The sequence below is a fragment of the Talpa europaea genome, assembly GCF_964194135.1.
Source record: "Talpa europaea genome assembly, chromosome: 15".
In the NCBI taxonomy this organism is placed as follows: Eukaryota; Metazoa; Chordata; class Mammalia; order Eulipotyphla; family Talpidae; genus Talpa; species Talpa europaea.
The window spans coordinates 52,947,738-52,966,524 of NC_140083.1; the positions used below are offsets into that span (position 1 = coordinate 52,947,738).

At 39.8% G+C, this 18,787-nt stretch overlaps 1 protein-coding gene across 1 annotated transcript in view; it reads right to left on the reverse strand.

Annotated features, from left to right (window-relative positions):
- IRAG2 (inositol 1,4,5-triphosphate receptor associated 2) overlaps positions 1-18,787 on the reverse strand; it is a gene marked incomplete at both ends in the record, with an annotated part of 85,489 nt that overhangs the window by 42,310 nt on the left and 24,392 nt on the right. The window contains 8 exons of the mRNA XM_084256010.1: positions 1,597-1,759; positions 2,199-2,361; positions 12,832-12,995; positions 13,869-13,970; positions 14,678-14,812; positions 16,904-17,003; positions 17,740-17,804; positions 17,893-17,952. Of these exons, the coding sequence (XP_084112136.1) occupies positions 1,597-1,759; positions 2,199-2,361; positions 12,832-12,995; positions 13,869-13,970; positions 14,678-14,812; positions 16,904-17,003; positions 17,740-17,804; positions 17,893-17,952 (952 nt within the window). The remainder of the gene's footprint in view (positions 1-1,596; positions 1,760-2,198; positions 2,362-12,831; positions 12,996-13,868; positions 13,971-14,677; positions 14,813-16,903; positions 17,004-17,739; positions 17,805-17,892; positions 17,953-18,787) is intronic.

An 18,787-nucleotide genomic window follows, 5' to 3' on the forward strand; every position in this document is an offset into this window, starting at 1 on the left:
TTCCCCCAAAATGTGATTTTTCCAAGGAATTATTAGAAAGATCATAAGCAAATGGCCCAACAAGCAAAATCATGATATGCAGGCTTTCTTTGGGTAGCAAAAGATGCAGCTAGTGGATTTATTAAGCAAGCAACTAAAGACAGAAAGGAGGCATTTGCTCCATAGGTGCAGACAGAAGAAAATAGATGCACTCAGCCCAAGACAGCTCTCATATTCTGTTTTTATAATATTTGGACCACTATTCCCCTAATGATAAATTGGGACAAGAATAACAAGCTCATAACATCAGGCATGTACATTTTGAGATAAATTACAAAAGCAGGCTCTTTAAAGCAGTTATTACAAGGAAATCAAGGAGGGGGAGATATACTCTTATGTGTTATAAAACTGATAAAACCAAAAGATGAATCTGACTGGACCAAAAGATTAGTTCTCTAAGCACAGTGACTAAAGCAAACATGCTTTAACCCAAATTCAAAATGCCTTATTATTCATGTGTCAACATCACAAAGGAACCATCTCTGAAGCCCTCCGAACAATCATAAAACAACAGATTATGTAATATAAAGCATGCCTCACATTGCCTGACAGATACTTAGAATTACTGAAACCACAGAGTTCTACAAGGTTTAAAAAAAGTAATAAAATGTTGAATAACCACTGCTATTTTAAAACGCGTCTATTCTTTTAAACTCCTAGGCAGCTCTCTAAGCTAGCAGTAGCAAGGTTATAAAAAATCCCAAACAAACACGAGCCTGAACATTTCCACGTCTAGCTTACCTAAAGTTTATATTGCACTGTTTGATAACCAAGGGAGTAACTTTCTATAAAAGGAGTATATGTACTGCTGGAACTAGAAGTTGGCTGAACAAATGCCTTTATGTGATACATGGTTAAATAAACTTAATTCCTACTGAACTATGTTTCTAGAATAAAGTAAGTTTACAAATAACCTGACATACAATTTGACAATTGTCTTCTCACCTAAATGCTTATTCATTTTTAGGTAACACAAAAAATGACATTCTAATTTTTAAAGCAAAATGTATATGCCAAGAACACATTAAAACTTAAAAAACCTAAAGAATATTCACACATTTAATAATTGATACACGTGGCATTCACAAGTATTTTGCCAACCCTAAATCCTCTACTCAAAAATAGAGAGGCCTACCTCTCTATTAATAAAAACCAAATTAAAAACTAGCTTAAAAATCAGGGAACATTAGGTAAACAGTCTGCAAGTTCAAAACACCTCATGCATAGAAGATTGTTTTTCCTTACTTTACTTTTACTTTTCCTTCCTTTATTTTTACAGACATTAAGAAGTTAGTACTGTTATTTTAAGGAAATAACAAACACAGACAAATTCAGGTGGTAATAAGCAAATCAAAAGGCAAAGTTAATGGTTAAATTCATCTCCCCAGCCACTAGGCAAATCTCTGAGAAAATCCATAGTGCTGCTTCAGGAAACATTTCCCTGTCATAAATTCAGAATTAATACTGAAGCAGCTGGCATCCAGGAAAGCGGCTGTAGCCCCTTCACCCCACCTCTGAGTGGACAGGACTGGGACATAACAAGCATCTAATACTCACTTTGCAGCTTTCTCGGCGTCTGTTCAAGTGTTTGGCAAGTGCTCGCTAACTCAGTATTTATAGTCTGGAGAGTCCGTTGTTCTGAAATTGCTTCCTCTAATTTATGCAGCCAAGACCTGGCTTTTTCTCCAGCAGGGTGGTCTGCCTCATCCTGCTCCTTCACCTAGACACGTAGAGTTAACACCGGATTTTAGCAGTGTGGTGGGCGAAAGCTACGGAGGGCTTCCTATTACTATGCTCACAAAACTGAAAATGTGCTTTTCTTCTCAGAGAAGTGATAAGCTTCCACCTAACTTCTGCAGTTCTGTATTTGCCTGGGCTCTGGATGCCTGAGCTATTTCTACAGCGCTGAACGTCCCGATATGTCAAGTTGCCTCTTTCTGCAAAGTCGCCTGTTTCATCAGCAGGTTGTTGACACCGCCTCTTTTACAACTCCCCCCTTCACTTCCTCCGCTCTCTGCTGGGCGAGAGGGACTGAACTTCGCAGTTCCTCTTTGTTTTTTTTTTTTTTTTCTTCTGTTCCTCCTCCATTTTTACTTTGTGGTTATAAGGACATCTGAGGAGACTTCCCCTGAATACCCTATTGTCAAAGGCCATCCTACCTGCCCCTCTGATTCCTCTGGCCTTTGGTGGACTTCCTGGACCTTCTTCCTGAGGATGGCTTCCTGGTCGACAGCATCTTCTTGCAGTTGTTTAATGGTTTCTAGTAGTTTCTGCCTAGAGTTAAAAAAAAAAAAAAGGTCAAACCACAAGCTGTCAGTGACATTTCAACTAAGAGTCACCCTGTGACAATTTCAGACTTCACACATATCCTCAGAGATCACAGGGAAGAATGAAAGTATTTACAGACATATACATACTTCACGGAGAGTTTTAATTTAAGCCATCACATTGATCAGTTAGCCTGATACCCTCACTTTCCAGATAAGGACATCTAGCTTCCTATTTTACACTGGAATATTCCATTTCCCACAAGCTACATTCACAGTACTTAGCAACGGTCGCCAATTGCTTAGCTGATGGAGCGACAGTTAGGTCATGGTGACAGGTGCAATATTTAGCTAGCTTTTATAGAAAAAGAAGAAAGCGAAAGAAAAAAGTAACTGTTCCTGGTGTGAGCTTCTCCTATAGGGCTGTCAATCACAGACACAAAGAAGGTAGGAGCACAGGAAGGACTGGTCCCCAGCACAGATAAAAGCCAGTCCTGGTTCTGCCAGGCTGCCCTCTTTTTTCTGAAGACTTTCCTCTCCTTTTCTTCTTCACCCCAAATCTGAGTGTTACATCACTCCTCTGCTGGATCCAGCCCTAGTCCCCAAAATATATAAAAATTCATCTGTTCTGTTTGTAAATACACCAATCACTGCCTGGGAGCAACTTGACCTGAATAAGGATGTTAATTCAAAGTGAGGATAAACTTTGGGAGTTTCAAAGTAGGAAGGAAAAGAGTCAGCTTAACACTTCTTGAGTGCTTCTCCTAATGCACAGTCACACTCTATGTCAGCATCCATCCAGCCCTGACTACATGAAGGCCCGCGTGAGGGAACAGGATTGTCTCATGGAATGCTTTATTGTAAACAAATGCTAAACACGAATAAAATGACCTAGAAACATGTTCTACTAAACATTCCTGAGCAGCTTATCATTGATTTTATTCTTTTTAAAATTGTGTTAAGAATCTGACTGGCGCAAGGGGTTAAGATGCAACCTACGAAGCTGTCTGCAACCACTGCAGCACGAGTTCAACCCCCATCCAGGGAGCTACCCACAAGGCGCAGCAGACCTCTCCTGTCTTGCCTGCTGCTCCCCTCAGCAATGTATTTCAGTCAATCCGCCTGTTGTTTCCCACTCTGTCTCTGGTGAATCCTCTCACCCCCCCCCCAAGACCTCTGGTCTGTACCCCAGCTCTTTATGCATAAATAAATCTCTAAAAAAAAAAGAATCTGACTGTAGAATTGAGGCTACCAGATGGAAAAGGTGGGAGACTGGGCAGCAAAGGGGGCCCAACGGACTACGGTGAAAGACTTTTGGGACCTTGGTAGGTGTGATGTGACAAATACATCTGAAGAGGTGTGAACCTAGATCCCGAAATTATATACAGTATTGTAAGTCAATGTTCCTGTAATAAAAAATATTATTAAAAAATCATGGTAAAAACATTGCATATGAGATCTCCCCTCTTACATTTTTAAGTGTATAACACAATATTGTTCATTATATGCAGAGGCTGTACAGATTTCTAAAATTTATTCACCTGGCACAAGTGAAACCTTGCATCTGTTCAATAATAACTCCCCATTTCCCTGTCCCCTAGACTGGAAATCACCATTCTAATCTTTGCTTTTCTGAGTTGAGTGTTTTAGTTACCTCACATAAGTAAATTCACAGTACTTGTCCTACTACAACTGGTTTATTGAACACAATGTCTGCAAAATTCATTCCTGTTCCCGATGAAGCAAAATTTCCTTCTTTTGAAAGGCTGAGTAATAGTCCATTTTCTTTATCTGTCCACTGATAAACATTTAGGTTGTTTCCTTGTGTTGGCCATTCTGAGTGATGCTGCAGTGAAAATGGGTGTGCAAAGGTCTCTTTGAGATTTTGCTTTCAATTGATTTGAATGTATTTCCTGAAGTGGGATCACTGGATCTTATGGTACTTCTACTTTTCACTTTTGGAGGAACCCCGATACTGCTTTCCATGGCAGTTACATCCTCTTGCATTCTCAGCAATAGTGCAACGGAGTTTCTATTTCTTGACGTCTTTGCCAATGCTCGATTTTTTTTTTTATAACAGCCTTGCTAACAGGTGTGCTTCATTCATCCATTGTGAATGACTCACTGTGGTTTTAACTTGCATTTCCTTTATGACTTGTGACTCTAAGCATCTTTTCATATACCTGTTGCCAGTTGTATGCCTTCTTTGGAAAAATGTTTATTCAACTCCTTTGCCCATTTTTAAATAGTTTTGTTGTTGTTACTACTGAGTTGATAAGAGTTCCTCATAGTTTGGTAATTAACCCCTTATCAGATATGTGGTTTGGAAATACCTTTTCCCATTCCGCAAGTTACCTTTGCTCTGTAGAAACGTTTTAGTCTGACATAAATCATGTGTCTATTTATATTTTTGTTTGTGCTTTTGTGATATCGAAGCATCATCAAACCAATGTCATAAAATTTTTCCCCATATTTCATCTAGGAGTTATACTATTACAGGCCATATGTTTAAGTCTTTAATTCATTTTAAATTAGATTTTGTATATGGTATAAGGGGCCAACTTCATTCTTTTGCATGTTGATACTGTTTTCACAACATGACATTCTTCCTTCCAACATGCAGTCTTGGCACCCTAGACAAAGATCAGTGGCCCATTAATAGAACGGTTCATTTCTAAGTATGTTAGTCTGTCTATATGGCTGTCTTTCTGCCAATGTCATATGGTTTTAGTTGCTATGCTTATGTAATGTTTTCAAATCAGAAAGTTTGAAGCCTGCAGTTTTGTCCTTCAAGATTGTTTTGAGCATTCAGAGCCATTTGCAGTTTCACATGAACTTTAGGAATTGTTTTCCATTAGGATTTTATAAGGAGTCCACTGAATCTGTGATTGATCTGGTTATCTTAATACTCTTAAGTCTTTCAATTCATGAACACAAGAGTTTTTCATTTTATGTCATCTTCAATTTCTGTCAGCAAATGTTATTTAGTTTTCCCTAAGTCTTCACCTTATTTTATTCTTTTTGGTGCTATTGTATAATGGAATTATTTTCTTAGCTGACTTTCAGGATTTTTTTCATAGCTCATGTACAGAAATGCAATTGATTTTTATATAGTAAGTTTTTATCCTACAACTTTGCTGAGTTTATTTATAGCTGCTTTTTGTGGAATTTTTAGAGTTTTCCTTATATAAGATGTCAATTGCAAACAGATAATTTTACTTCTTCCTTTCCAGTGTGGATGCCATTTATTTCCTTTTCTTGCCTAATTGATCTGGCTAGGACTTTCAGTACTATGCTGAATAGAAAAGGCAAGAGTGGGCATGCTTGCCTTGTTTCTGATTGCAGAGAAAAAGCTTTAGAGTTATTCACATTGCATATGGTAAATGTGGGCTTTTCTTTTATGGTCTTTATTGTGCTATCCTTTTTTCCTTTATGTAGCTTTCCCTTTATTCCAAGATCATTGAGCGTTTTTACACATATGTTAAATCTTTGTGTCCCATGGACACACTCTGCTTAGTCATGGTATGATCTTTTCGACTTGCTGATAAAATTGGTTTGCTGGTGCTTCAGATAATTTTTGCATCTCTATTCATCAGGTACATTGTTATATAGTTCTCTTTTCACTCAGCTCCCACTCTTCACACCGGCCTTTCCTAGCAATCTTTTCTAAAATGAGGTCCTTCTGTCCTATGCCAGTCTTCCTAGCCTGCTTTGATTTTCTTCATATCATTTGCCAGTCTCTGACATTATGTCAATAAGTGTTTGTTTATTTTCTGTGTCCTTTAATAGATATTGGTTTCATGGAGGCAGAGATTTCTGTCTTATTTCTTGCAATTTCATAGCATCTGGTGGTGGGGGGAGGAAAGACCTGGCAAAAAGCTGGCACCGAGATGGGTGTTTTATAAACTATGACTTGCTTTCCTCATTGAGCTCCCCTGCAGTTTTTTCTTTCAGTTTCTCTTTTCAGCCCCTGAAAATTTACCTTTAATATTTCCCTATGGTGGTTACCAAAGCTGACATGGTATGTGGGGTAAATCTGCTAGTGTGACTGGCACCGTCAGTTTGGTGGTATACATGCATATAGAAATGTGAAACTGAACTCCCCAAACTTATATAGTATTATAAATCAATAAAAATTTTATAAATAAAATAGTAGTTTCCACTTTATCTCAGATTTTTCTCTCTCCTCCTCACAAAATGCACAACTCATTTCATTATTCATAGTGAAAACCCACTGTCATAGTGAAACCCTACTGTGTGTAGCCTCTACAGGACTTTGTTTTAAATGACATCTAGAAAGCAAGGCTACAACCATCCTTACAATGATAAGGAGTATTCTGTCCAATGCAGGAGTGCCAGAATACTTTAAAGGAACATTAGATCAGCTTTTAGTATGTAGATGGTTGGCAAAAGCTAAAAGAAGAGAGGTTTTAAAGTAAACACATCCAGCTCTGATTTCCATCTGTCACTTAATCCCAGCTGGGTCACCGTGGGCAAGTTATTAAAACTCTCTGGAGATAAAGATTTGTCAAATTCTTAGCACTACATCCAACACAGTATGCATTTGACCAATGGCATCTACTATTACTTCACTGGGCCACTTGTGAGAATGATAAAGGAAATTCACATCCTCAGAGATGTCTCTATGATAGGTCTCTCTCCAAAAAGCTCTTTGTTGCCAAACAGAAACATTTCAATGCTCACTTTTGTGGAGATGGTATCTGGGTAAGGAAACTGCATGTCCACTCAACCCACATCTCTACCACTATGGGGAAGTCTGGGCTCCCTGCTTCTTAGAGAAAGCAGAACAGCATTTTTTTTTTTTTTTGAGAATTCCTTCTGGTATTAACCTTTCCTTGGTCTCTACTTTCTTTATTTGGGGAGAATAAAAGGTTCTTCTGGTTATTTCTGTAAGTAAACTTGGTCTCTAATTTATATTTTATTTTATTTATTTTTTTTAAATAGAGGCATCTTTTTTAATTAATTAATTTGTTTGTTTGTTTGTTTATACATGCACTGGGTACAGTCAGAAGCGCAGGAGGGTGAGAGAATTCACCAAAGCCAGAGCAGGGAGCAGAGCAGGCAGAAGGACCGAAGTACACTGCTGAGGGGAGCAGCGGGCGGCAGGAGAGGTCTGCGCGCCATGCGGGACCCTCCTGTGGTGGCCGGGGAGCAGCCGGGGATCGAACCGGCGCGGCAGAGGCCGCGGGCAGCTTCGCAACCCAGCGCTCAACCGCTACGCCACCGGGGAAGCCCTCTATATTTTAAAGGTTTTGTTCAAATTCAATATATACCCTATTCATTCACTTAAAAAGTATTGCTTGGTTCTGGTGCAACATAGTCACACAAAAAGAACATGAACTCACCTCCTTCTAAGGAGACAAAAAAAAATCTACAATTTCATATGAAACAATTAATGTGGAATAACACATGCAAGTGGGATAATTAGAGCTTCCATAACATAGGACAGAAGGACAGTGCTTAGACAAGCAGGAGTGAGAGATGTAAGCTCTTGCCAATGCAGAATGGGCATTCTGGGTGAAGCTATCAGTGTTCAGGTGAGGTACCAAAGATGTGGAACTTTTCTTTGGGGGTACATCATGGAGATCTCCAACCTCTCAGGCAGGCTCAGTGAAGATGACTACCTGGAGCTAGTGGAACCCCAGGAGAAATAAGAGCTACTTGGAACAGCTAACCACCCCTAAAAGAGCCCACAAACAGATTCACTTACCCTGGGACGTAGTGCTGCAACCCATGTCTGAAAAGCACAGAAATTATAGATGAAAGAATCCTACTTCCCACTCACACTGCACCTGGCTGTATGGCAGGAGGCTTTCAGGATTAGCCTGGGTCAGAAGGACTGGCAGGTAAACTTGGCAATCTCAGTCTTGCTGACAGTAGATCTGGCAGGCACCATTTTGGCACACTTCCCCATGAGCTGTGGGTAAATCTGCTCTGAACTCCACCTATCCCTGTGACATAGCAGCTCTGTGCCTGTGACGCACATGACAGGTCCAGGGCCAGGACACAAGCCCACTGAGGGCCAGGATTCAACTTCCAAGGATCAGGTCTCCAGCCACCAGGTGTCTGAACCCCAAGTGTTGGGTGCCAGGCCTCCAGCTACCTTACGTTGGCCTCCCAACAACCTGGCACTTGACCCCAGTCAGCCCACTCTTACTGCCAGATGCCCAGCCTACAATAGTCAGAAGCCAGGCCCCGAGCCTCTTCACACCATGCTACCAGTCATTCCAAACTGGAGCAACAGATGCCCCATGCCAGGCCCAAATCATGCACTGCAATCTATCAACCACACACAGCTGGGATGGGACTGCAGCTCTGTGCACCCATGAACAGAATTACCAGGCCAAGGCTCGGCTAGGCCCACAGTGCTGACTACTCAGTGCATCGTGGCTATGCACCTCCACCAATCCCAATGATGGTACTGTAGCCAAAGAGCCTCCATTGTGTGCTACCCTCACACAGCAGGCAGGTGGGTATAACCAATTCAGGGAAAATACCATGAGGACCTAGTATGGGCAGTTTGTGGGACTATATTCCTGAACTCCAGGGAACATCCACTGCATAGGACCAATCCTTCCAGGCTAGGAGAGGTAGCAAAGTTGCATAATATATACAAGGAGACACAGAGATCAGGAAAATGGGGGAGGCAGAGGAGTATGGTGCAAGTGAAAGAGAAAAAATTCTAGGGAAAGTTCTAAGAAAAAGATACGCAAACTTTCTTATGAAGAGCTGAAAGTAATGGTTATAAAAATGCCACCAAACTTGGAAGAATGAATGCAGTGAGAATTTCAACAAAGAAAGAACATTTTTAAAAGACGAAAATGGTAGCTTCAGAGATGAAGAATATAGATAGTAAGAACTAAAAAATACGAGAGGGGCCAATGGAAGATTGAAACTATGCACTGAAAATAAGACATTCATGATAAAAAGAGTCAACAATGTGTAGCTGTTTTATGTTCATGAATTACAAGACCAGGTTACTAGAAGCACATAACAGATTCAATGCAATACCTGCAGTACTTTTAATAAAAATAGGATAACCAATACTTAATTGAGCTGAAAAACCCCTGAGTCCTAAGGGGTTAAATGTAGTATCACTTTCCCTGACTTCAAACTATAAAGAAAGTGATAATAAAAATTGCATAGATTTTGAATAAACCAGACACAATGACCAATGGAGCAGAACTAAGGGTGCAGAAATACATGCACATGGACACGTGGACAACTAACTTACAACCAAGTAGCCAAAAATATACAAGAAGGAAAACCTCTTTAATAAATGGTGTTGGAGAAAACTGAATCACCACATGACAAAAGAAAGAAACCAGGCCACTATCTTACACAATCATTAATTCCAAATAAAGACTTGTGAGACTTGATATAATAAAATAAATAGAAAAAAAAAACCACAGGAGGTTATCTCCTTGACATCAGCCTTAGGGATGTCTTTGGGGACACAACTCCAGCTCAAGGGAAAGAAAACAAACACATGGGACCACATCAAACTAAAAAGCTTCTGCACAATGAAAGAAACTATCATCAAAATGAAAAGACAAGGTACTGAGGGGAGGAGATATTTGCAAGTCATATAACCAACAGAGGGTTAATATCCAAATAAAAAAATAATTCATAAAATGCGACAAAAAAGCAAACTACCTGATCAGCAAAATGGCAGAGGTTCTGAGCAGACATCTTCAAATAAGCAAAAGGCCCACAGGCATGTGAAAAGATGCTCATGGTCTCTTATTATTAGAGGAATGCAGGTCAAAACAAAGAGATATCACCTCTCCCTGTCAGAATGACTGTTATCCAAAAGATAAGAAACAACAAGTGTTGGAGAGGATGTGGAGAGAAAGAAACCTGTTGGTGGAAAAGTAAATTGGTACAATCATTATGGCAATCAGGATGAAAAGTCCTCAAAAAATTAAAAATAGAAATTTCATATGATCCAGTTATTCTTCTTCTGGGCATTTACCCAAAGATTATAAAAACACTAATTGATACAGAGCTACATGCACCCACACATATTTATTATATCATCATTGACAATAGCCAAGAGTTGTAAACAACCTAAGGGCCATCAGCAGATGATAAAGATTTGGTATATATGCAGAATGGAATACTACTACACTATTAAAAAAAATGGCATTTGCAACAATATGGGTAGACCTAGAAGGGATGATGCTTAGTGAAATAAGTCAGAGAGATGGAAACACATACCATGTGATTTCATTCATATGTGGTACATAGAGAAGAAAAAGAAATGAATGAACTACATAGAACAAAAACAAACTTTTAGACTGTAAAACCAAATTATTGGTAACCAGTGGTTAGGGGAATAGGTCAATTGAGGGAAAAGGGGCCAATTTATTATGAAGGATGAAACTGTAATTTCAGTGGTAAACTTAATGTCTTATATACAGATGTTGGTTTATAATGATGCACACCTGAAACTTACGTAATGTTATAATGCACTGTTCCTTCAATAATATAACTTCAAAAAAATATCAAAGGGGAACTATAGAACATGAGGCATGATGGTTCTTGGTCAAAATTTAAAAAAGGAGTTTCCCAGACAAGCAAAACCTAAAATAATTCCTCACCACTAAAATAACCTTGCAAGAAATATTAAAGGGACTTCTTGAAATGGAAAAGAAGTGTTACTGATATGTAGGGAGAAAAACTTCACTAAAAAAGCTTAATCCATAGTAAAAATAGTGGCTCAATCACTTATAAATGAAACACAAATATTAAGACACAAGTAGTCATAACTAAAGCCTAAGAATTAATAAAGATTACACACACACACACACACAGACAGACAGACACACACACATGCATATATTTGACAAAGATATAAAATGGGGCAGCAAAAATAAAATTAAGGCAGAAAGCAAAACTTTAATTTTGGAATATGTTCAAATATAAATAGTTATCAACCCAAAATAGAACACCATACATAATTATAGTTGTGTGTCATGGTAATTACAAAGCAAGAAGTCATAGCACATACATTACAGAAAATGAAAACAGAATCTACATAGATCAATAAAGAAGGCGATCAAATCTCAAGAAAATGAAGAAAGGAACAGAAAAAAGAGAACAATTAATGGTATGGCAAGAAATACAGATCAATAATTGCCTTAACTGTAAATGGACTAAATTATATACAAGTGGATGAAGATGTAGTATATTTACTGGATGAAATATGACTCAGCTATAAAAAATGATGGACACTTGCCATTTGCAACAACATGGATGGACCTTGAGGGGATTAAATGCTAAGTGATAGAAGTGAGATAGAGAAAGGCAAATACTATATTGTTTCCATTTATATGTGGAAGAAAAATAAAGCAACTCAACAAACAAAACAAAAACAAATCCTAAAACTCTGAACACAGTACGGTAGTCAAGAGTTAAGGGGCATAGGGAGTGGGTAAAACAGGTAAAGGGAGTTGACTGGTGGTGGATGGAAACATTTGGTGGAGATTGTCATGTAGTACATACAGTTGTCAATCTGACACCTACATATAGTTGTAAACCAGAGTTATTTCAATAAAATGTTTTAAAGGATTTAAGGGAGTGTTTAGTATGGTACCAGCAGCTATATAAATAGCAGCAAAAAGAAGAACAGATTCAGTTGCTATCCTTGTTTAGTATGTGGTTTATAGAGTGTACAAAATTCAAGAATTTCCACAATCTTAAGTTGAGAAGGACAAAATGGTAGGAAACATTGAGAAACCTCCACCCTCATGACCTAATACTGAAATTTAATTAACTGACTGCTGTCCAGTGTGGTGCATTATGTACTAAGGGGAAACACAATGTCAGATGGGATAGGAGTCAACAGGCCTGGCATCAAATCCTTCCATTAACAAATCTATTCACAGGGCCTCCCCGGTGGCGCAGCGGTTGAGCGCTGGGTTGGATGCTGCCCGCAGCCTCTGCAGCGCTGGTTCAATCCCTGGCTGCTCCCTGGCCACTGGAGGAGGGTCCCACATGGCGCGCAGACCTCTCCTGCCGCCCGTTGCTCCCCTCAGCAGTGTACTTCGGTCCTTCTGCCTGCTCTGCTCCCCGCTCTGGCTCTGGTGAATTCTCTCACCCTCCCGCGCTTCTGACTATACTCAGTGCTTGTATAAATAAATAAATAAATCTTAAAAAAATAAAAAATAAAATAAAAAAATCTATTCACAGACCTTCCATTAGTAACTCTTAGATCTTTATTCACCTTATATCCTTCTCCCCTAATTCTCTTTAAAATTATGATGTTTCACTAAATGAAAGCTAAGACCCTTTCTAGTTAAAATAATTCTATGTTGTTATTCCAAATTCCTAAGCAAAACAATTCATTCTACTGGTTTCTACAAATTTTGAAGTTCAACACCCCCTGTAAAAGTGTCCTCTGAAATCAGGAAACTGGAAAATACAATCTGAATATCACAATGCAATCACAAACAAAGCATGTGCATAAACTCTGTGTTTCTTATATATAAATGATCATTACCTGGAAAGAAATTCTTTGTTGAAATAAAAATACTCCAGACTCAATCTTTCCAAAATCTCTATCAATCTGACAAACTCCTTATCAAGAGATTCTTTGTCATTTCTCAAACTGTTCAGCAACGTTATGCAAAGATTTAGCTTCTCACCTGTGGTGTGTTTGAATTCCTACAAGGGAAGTCACAAAACATGTTATTTTTAACATTCAAGTGTTAAAAATAAACAAGTGACAAAGACTATGTAAAATGCCCTCTCAATTTAGCACGTGTGTATTGGGTCCCGAATTTGAGCTTGGTTTCCTTTTTAAGATAAAGTGGTTCCTGACCACTTCATCAACTACCACAAGTGCTTTCGAAAGGAACAAGGAAATGCAGTAAAATCAGTATTTGTTGATTAGAATATTCAAAAGTGACTTAAATAGGTTAGCAAAGGATTTGAAATTGAAATTCCTGTTTTCAGGCTTCATTTCTTAAAATAGGGATTGATGGATGTTAGGAAATAATCTGGCGATGAAGACAAATAATAAGGGATGGATAAATAAGAGATTTCTTCTTAGATCCTTTCTTTCTAACAAAACTGGGACTATAGCTACCCAAGTATCAATAGTTCCCATTTTTCCAACATTCTGCTAATTTCTGGGATAAAACTCTAAGTCTCAGGAATAAGATTCTTCTGCACAGCAATCATTCTATCTAAAAATGAGAATTTCAGTAGGTAAAAGACGAATTCAAGCTTAGACTTAGCAGTTCTCAAAAACACTTGGATAACTTGTGATCTTTCATTAAATCCTCTTACTTCTTTGTCTCTCAGTACCGTCATTCATTCCCACATTCTCTGCTTCTCCTCATACTCACACATATTCTCCCTCATGTACCCACACTCACACATATAACGTCAGACTAAGATAGCAGCAAACAAACAAAAAAAAGATAGCAGCAGGCAATGACCAAGTCTTAGAAATGGTACTGTACATAATAAGTATTACTTGGGTGAAGAAACTAGAAGAAAAAACAGAAAAGTTACAATAGACAGAACACTTGCAGTAAGCTTGTTACCCCAGTTCTCATTCACAGTGGTTTCTGGATTAGCTACCCACTGCAGAGAGTCATCAAAGAGGGTTTCAATCTCAGAAACGTCATCATGCTGAAAAAGAAATTTTCAGCTAGGAAACAGGCAAAAGGCATATGCTATTATCATATACCAGAAGTATTGTTTAGACCAAAATTCTACTGCGAGGAAATCCAGGGAGAAAGAAACACCAGCCAGAGACTCCCCCTTGCCCCAGGCTGTTGCCATGTGTAGATGTCTATACACACACTCGGTGTACAGAGAGACTTCCCTTCCAACATTCTCAACCCCCTTCCAAATAAGAGGAAGCAAGCATTTTCACTGATTCTGTTTTCATTCATCAAACTAAATGCTACTTATCTATGTATGCTAGGCACTGTGAAAGGAACTGGAAATATGAACACGGGCAAGCCATTCTCCACTTCTCTGGCCATCTAGAGTTCCCAGTCAAAAATCAAAATGGAGAAAGAGGAACTAGCCATTGGCTAGAAAAAAATTCAGAGAAGGAAACTGCTCAACAGATACCACGCCTTCAGCTATTTGATACTAAAGATTAACCTGTAGGAGAAATAAGATCGAGCAATCTCTAACGGTCAACCGTTAGTCCTGATTAATCCAAAACTGGAGGACAACTTTGCAAGGTTTTAGAAAAAGTTTTTCTATTCATAGTCGTGGGTCCCAGCCACACAGACATTCCTGCTCTCCGCCGACAGGCTGTGGCGGGTCACCCGCAGATGTTCTTAGCCAGAGGAAAACCAAGAGTTCTGCATGTCATACAATACCAGCTCCTTTCGCTTGGCTGTGAAGTGCACTGCCTGCTGTCCATGTTCTTCCAGGAACAGTCGCATTTCCTGATTCACCATCGTGTCCAGAGATGACAAGTTGATTAAACTGCACTGCCACTCAGTTTCAGGGTTCTGAAACAATTACCAAAAATGTCCTCAGCGGTCTCTAATCAAAGACATTCATTATTCTTATTTCATGAAGATGATACCCAAAGGTCAAAGTAATTGTCCCCATCAAATGGCTCTAAGTAGTCTTGTAGAATCCTCCCATACCCCCAAAACCTGGCTGCATTTCTGGTAAGATGGCTTCAATTTAACATGTGTTCATTCCTAAGAAGACTCACTAAGGAGATAGCATTACATGTGGGTGATGAAAACTGCTAGAGCCCTAATGTTATGAAAATAGGCGGAGCTAAAAGTTCACAGGGAAAACAACCATTGCGTTGCTGAATCCAGCTCCTTGAAAACAGTTGGGTTTTTTCTGTCTCCCTTCCATGCTGAGAAGGCTCTCTGATGATGCTTTGCAAAGCATGCTTCCTATATACCTCTCCAAATCTGTCTCCGGTGACATTCCAGAGCTATGACAACCAACAGGGTCAGAGGGCTTTCCAGATCTCACTGAGCAGGCCTTTCCAAGTCCATCAATGGGACAATCCTCCACACCAGAGTTGGCCAATGGTTTAACGACTGCATCAAAGCAAAGGACAGCAAAACTGGCATCTGACATGACTACCAGCTCAGAGACTAAGGAGAGAAACCAGGTTGTGGGAGATTTGCTGCAAGTTCCCTCAGTCTGGCAGTTTGGCTTAGTTTCAAAATCACAGCTGAGTGGTGAGTATTTGAAACATAATGTCATCCTGGCCTCAGCAAAGTAACCAAGGCTTCCTGAAATGGCTTCAGAGGAGGGGGCCTATGGGAGAGATTCTACTACCTTTGTTAAAGGCCTCCTTCCTTCCCTCTGAGGTTATCATGGCTGTTAACAGGACATTCTGACATGTCCATCTCCCACAGACAAGCAGAAGCCAATCAAGTGGTAAAAAGAAAGCCACTTGCTAAAGAAAGTGTTTCCTGAGATAGCAAGCACTTAACTGGACAGGACAAAGGTGTCATCATGTGATGGGGAGGGAGATGCCCAACTTTTTTTTTTAAGATTTAGTTATTTATGCATACAAGAACTGGGGTATAAGCCAGAGGTGTGGGGGTGAGAGGATTCACCAGAGACAGAGTGGGGAACAGAACAGGCAGACTGACTGAAATACACTGCTGAGGGGAGCAGTGGGCACGAAAGAAGAGGTCTGCCGCGCCATGTGGGTAGCTCCCTGGTCGGCCAGAGATCGAACTCATGCTGTAGAGGCTGCAGATAGCTTCAGAGTGCTGTGCTTAACCCCTTTATCCCCAAGAGGCCTTTTGATTGTGTCTGCCTGAACAAAGATCTTTTGAAAGGTAATCATTCCAGAGGCCTCCCTGGTGGCACAAAGGGTTAAGCACAGCACTGTGAAGCAATCTGCAGCCTCTGCAGCATGAGTTTGAGCCCTGCCAGCCAGGGAGCTGACCCACATGGTGCAGCAGACCTCTCCTGTGTTGCCTGCTTCTCCCTCAGCAGTGTATTTCAGTCAGTCTGCCTGTTCTGTTCCCCACTCTGTCTCTGGTAAATCCTCTCACCCCCCATACCTCAGGCCTGTACCCCAGTTCTTATATTCATAACTAAGTAAATCTTTTTAAAAATGTAATCATTCCATTTGTTCTTTTAAATTTAACAAAAAACCCACAAAGACGTTCATTTCTGTTCAGAAGGTAATAATCAGCATCATTCAATTGGGTTGGTACAATTACATCTTAAAGCAAAGAAATGTAACAGTGTTTCAAGCATCTTTATTTCAGGTAAATACATTTAACTCTGAGGGCTTGGGGAAATATTATAGCATCATTCATGAATCTCCATTGCTGTCTTAGGAAACCCAGGCTGGGGATGAGGGCAGGTTAAAGAGAGATGAAGGTTTCTCACGTCCTGAATCACTGAACACACACATCATCATACTTGTACCTTGTGAGAGACTCAACCACAATATGAGAAGAATCCACCTTTTCAGGCCAAGGGGCTGTAGCATTAATTTAAACCTCAAATTGATACCGTGCTGGGTAACAAGGCAAGGACTGTCACTTCACAGACAGCTGTGCATGTAGGGATTACACCTTAAAACTTTCCATCTGATAATTACCTACCTCTGCAGACTGAGCAAGGATGAGTTCACAACATAAAGATTTTGCTCCTTCAGAGATGAAACTGTTCCGTTTTCCACTTCCGTTCAAATGGATCGCATTTCTTGAAAAAACAAAAACAGGAGTCTGGCCCAATTTTGTTTAAATCACCAGAACAGAGTTGGCTTATCCTCCATTGCTAAGCACCCATGTGAGCTCGCGTTTCTATAAGCTACTCAGGGATACACCAGGAGGGTGGGAGATAGTCACTGTCCTTCCTGCCTGTACAGACTAGCCTCAGGCCACTCTACATAGTTGCAAACAATTAGACCACACTTTTTTTTTTTTTAAAGAATTGGAGCCAACAGTTGACAATTAGAAAATTTCACTAAAAGTCTAGATTTCTGCAAAACAATTAGAAGATATGGTCATATGGCCTCCTATAATTCTTGATGCTAAAACAAGCTGGAGCCAAACAGAGTAACTCCTCCGCCTTTATCTGGTTCAATCATGCTCCTTTTCATCTGTCTTTTTCACAGTGCACGAGAGTTCGCCCACAGACATTACTCATTTGTTATCTGTGCAGCTCCCGTGGACTCCTGGACTAGCATATCACATGTATTTAGAAACCAGCAATGATAAATATAAGACGGTGTGTGTCAGTAAAGAGCATTCAAGAGGTATCTTGAGGGGTGAGAAGTTACTATGGGAAACTGGGAAGTGGTTCTCTGGGAGAAATGATTACTTACGAAAGTACAGAAGAGAACAGGGCACTTTCAGAGCCCTGCACCTGATCAGCAGGCCAAGGATACAGGACAGGCACATGAGAGGCAGCTGCTGAGGGATCACTCTGTACTTACGTGATAAGTACCTGCTGCAGGTGCTGCAACTCTCCAGCCAGTTTATTTTTATCCTCTCGTAAATTCTGGAATCACGACATTAGGTGATACATGTTACTCTAGAGGGGGATTTATATTGAACAACCCCACCTTGCAAGCTGGATTATGGTATACCTCTATAACTCTTTCATATTCTGTGATGGTTGACTTAAGTTCTTCTATATGTATGTCCTTCTGAAAAGTAGAAAATAGTCAAGCAGTATGAATGCCCAAAATCCTATTTGTCTATGAATCTGAGCCACAGAAATATTATAAATGCCCAAGGATGTTGAGACCTTCCACCAATCTCATTATTTGAAGTCTGAACCAGTCTGTATTTGTGATTAGAACTCCACAAGAAGTGAGAACAGAGAAACAGCTATATCCATGACCAAATATGGACCATCATGCTCTCTATTTGCCTGATCGGTCAAACCCTGCAAAGTCATTTTTAAGTCCAAATTTTATTATCATGAAACATTTTAGGAATAATATCAGTTTTCACCTGCAAATGACCAATGAATGATTATGGAATCCAATTTTATTCAGTCCAAAAGATAATAGTTACAATCATAGTGTACACTGCACCAGTATAGCAGACAGGCAGTGACTGATCTATGATTTTTATCCCATGAGTGGCATGATGCCTGCTCAGTCAATACCCCAGTGAAGGCTGGGCAAGTGTGCAAGGGGTGAATGACCAGCAGTAGGGAAGGAAAGAATAGCCACTGTGATCACAGTGACTACAGGGAGAGAGAGAAAACCACAATGAAGAGAGAATTTGATATAATATTCACTGCCCTGGTCAATGGCCCCAACCATGAATGACGCCTCTGAAACTTCGTAAGTGCAGGGAAAGGAAAAGTGTGGAAAACACCACTCTTTCTCTTGGAATGTGGATATGTTAACTGTGCCCTTCTTTGTTTTCCTAAAACCACAAAACTAGCCCCTTGGCAGCCAGCATCCTTTGTTACCAGAAAGGTACACTTACAAGATACAATGATAAACAGAACAATGCCTATCAAGCAAT